Source organism: Triticum aestivum, chromosome 5A (assembly GCF_018294505.1).
Source record: "Triticum aestivum cultivar Chinese Spring chromosome 5A, IWGSC CS RefSeq v2.1, whole genome shotgun sequence".
NCBI lineage: Eukaryota > Viridiplantae > Streptophyta > Magnoliopsida > Poales > Poaceae > Triticum > Triticum aestivum.
Window position 1 is genome coordinate 133,104,035 of NC_057806.1, and position 1,597 is coordinate 133,105,631.

At 48.2% G+C, this 1,597-nt stretch overlaps 1 protein-coding gene across 1 annotated transcript; it reads right to left on the minus strand.

Moving 5' to 3' along the window:
* Positions 1-913: 913 nt before the first annotated feature.
* Positions 914-1,578, minus strand: LOC123106707 (glutaredoxin-C15). Its single transcript, XM_044528797.1, has one exon. It carries the CDS (start codon positions 1,484-1,486, stop codon positions 1,175-1,177), a length of 312 nt encoding a protein of 103 aa, XP_044384732.1. The 5' UTR covers positions 1,487-1,578; the 3' UTR covers positions 914-1,174.
* Positions 1,579-1,597: the final 19 nt, after the last annotated feature.

The following is a 1,597-nucleotide window of genomic DNA, read 5'->3' on the forward strand; positions in this document are numbered from 1 at the left end:
GCCGTCAAGGACGGGGCGAGGGACACGTGTCGCCTTATTTGCTGAGCACCGCTAGAAAGAAACTCGGCAAAGACTGTGTAGGCTGGTGTGTTTGCTTTGCTTCACTGATGGTCATCGTACTTGTCTCGCTGATTCATTTTAGTCCCTGTACTTAAGAACTTAGTCAATACGGTCACTATATACTCAACTTGATGATTATACGGTCACCACTAAAACCTACAGCTTCGTATTTTTCACTATGTTGACCGGTCAGCTCCCCACCCCCATGCGGGTCCCAGCTGTCAGTGATTAGAAGAAAATAATAAAGAGAAGGATAAGTTCTTGGGCGAGTGAGGATTTGAACAAGAGGCTTGACCGCCAGATTCACTCGCGCTAACCACCTAAGCACAACAGACTTGCTGTTTTCTACTGAGCGAATTTCTTTTGTCCTAATACAAACACACGCACGCAGCGCACTTTCTTTTAGGGGTACGGAGCGCACATTTTGTTTTCTTAAATAAACTGCAATGAACAGTATTAATCAAGAGAGTAATTCGGGAATGTTTAATCTCCCGTGCAACGTTTCAACTTCCACGCCACCTGAGCACAACACGCTTTTGTGTTTTCTACCGAGCGCACATTTTTTTTTAGGATACGCAGCGCACATTTTGTTATCTTAAATAAATAGCAATGAATAATACTTCCTCCATTCAGAATTACTTGTCGCGGATATGGAGGTATCTAGATGTGTTATACTCTCTCGTCAAAGGCATTTCTTTTCCGTGTTTCTACCTTCACTGAGTATTATACTCCTAAAAGGCCATCTTTGCCCATCACTCGTGGAATGGAACATGGCAAAGACGGCGACACTCGGGAAAAACCGAATTTTGAGTAGCATTTGTGAAACCCTAACCACAACTGTTGGAAATGGACGTAATAAATTGCATTTCTCATTCAGAGACACTTGTATGCGTTATTCCATAGACTCACACTGTTATCTCGCCAACGACTAAACAAAACTTCTTGTGTTCCCGTCATCTTGGAAAGAGGAACTACGCTATGCTCATGTGGCGACCAGCCCAATAACCAGTACAAGCAAAATTTTCCCTACTTGTGTTAAGAGCGGCGGATACATGCTTGCATGGCGAGGTGCGAAAATTGCCAAAGCTGGGATGAACTGATGCTGCACCCGTGGTCAGAGCCACATGGCTCCTGCGGCCTTGAGCATGACCACGAGCTTCCCGCTGAGATGCAAGGACATGATCCTGTCGGTGGAGCCGACGAGCTTGCCGCCGATGAAGACTACCGGGACGGGCGGCGTACGCCCAAGGCGTCTTGCGAGGTCGCGCTCCATGTCGCGGCCGCGTGGGTCCTTGTCCAGCTCGTGGACCGCGGCGCCCACGCCGAGGCTCGAGAAGAGGCTCGTCACCGAGTGGCTCATCGGGCAGTTGCTCATGGTGAAGATCACCACCGCTTTCTCGGACGACAGCTTCGTCACCGTCTCCATCGCCGGCAGGTCAGAGCGTTCTTGTCTTCTTTCGGATAGCTAGTAATAGACTTGGTGTTAGCTAGTATGCTCAGCTGAAACTATTTTCTGTGGTCCTGTGATTTGTGGTCT

Coding starts and splice junctions, on each gene's coding strand:
- LOC123106707 (XM_044528797.1), bottom strand. CDS start 1,486: ATGGAGACGGTGACGAAGCTGTCGTCCGAGAAAGCGGTGGTGATCTTC.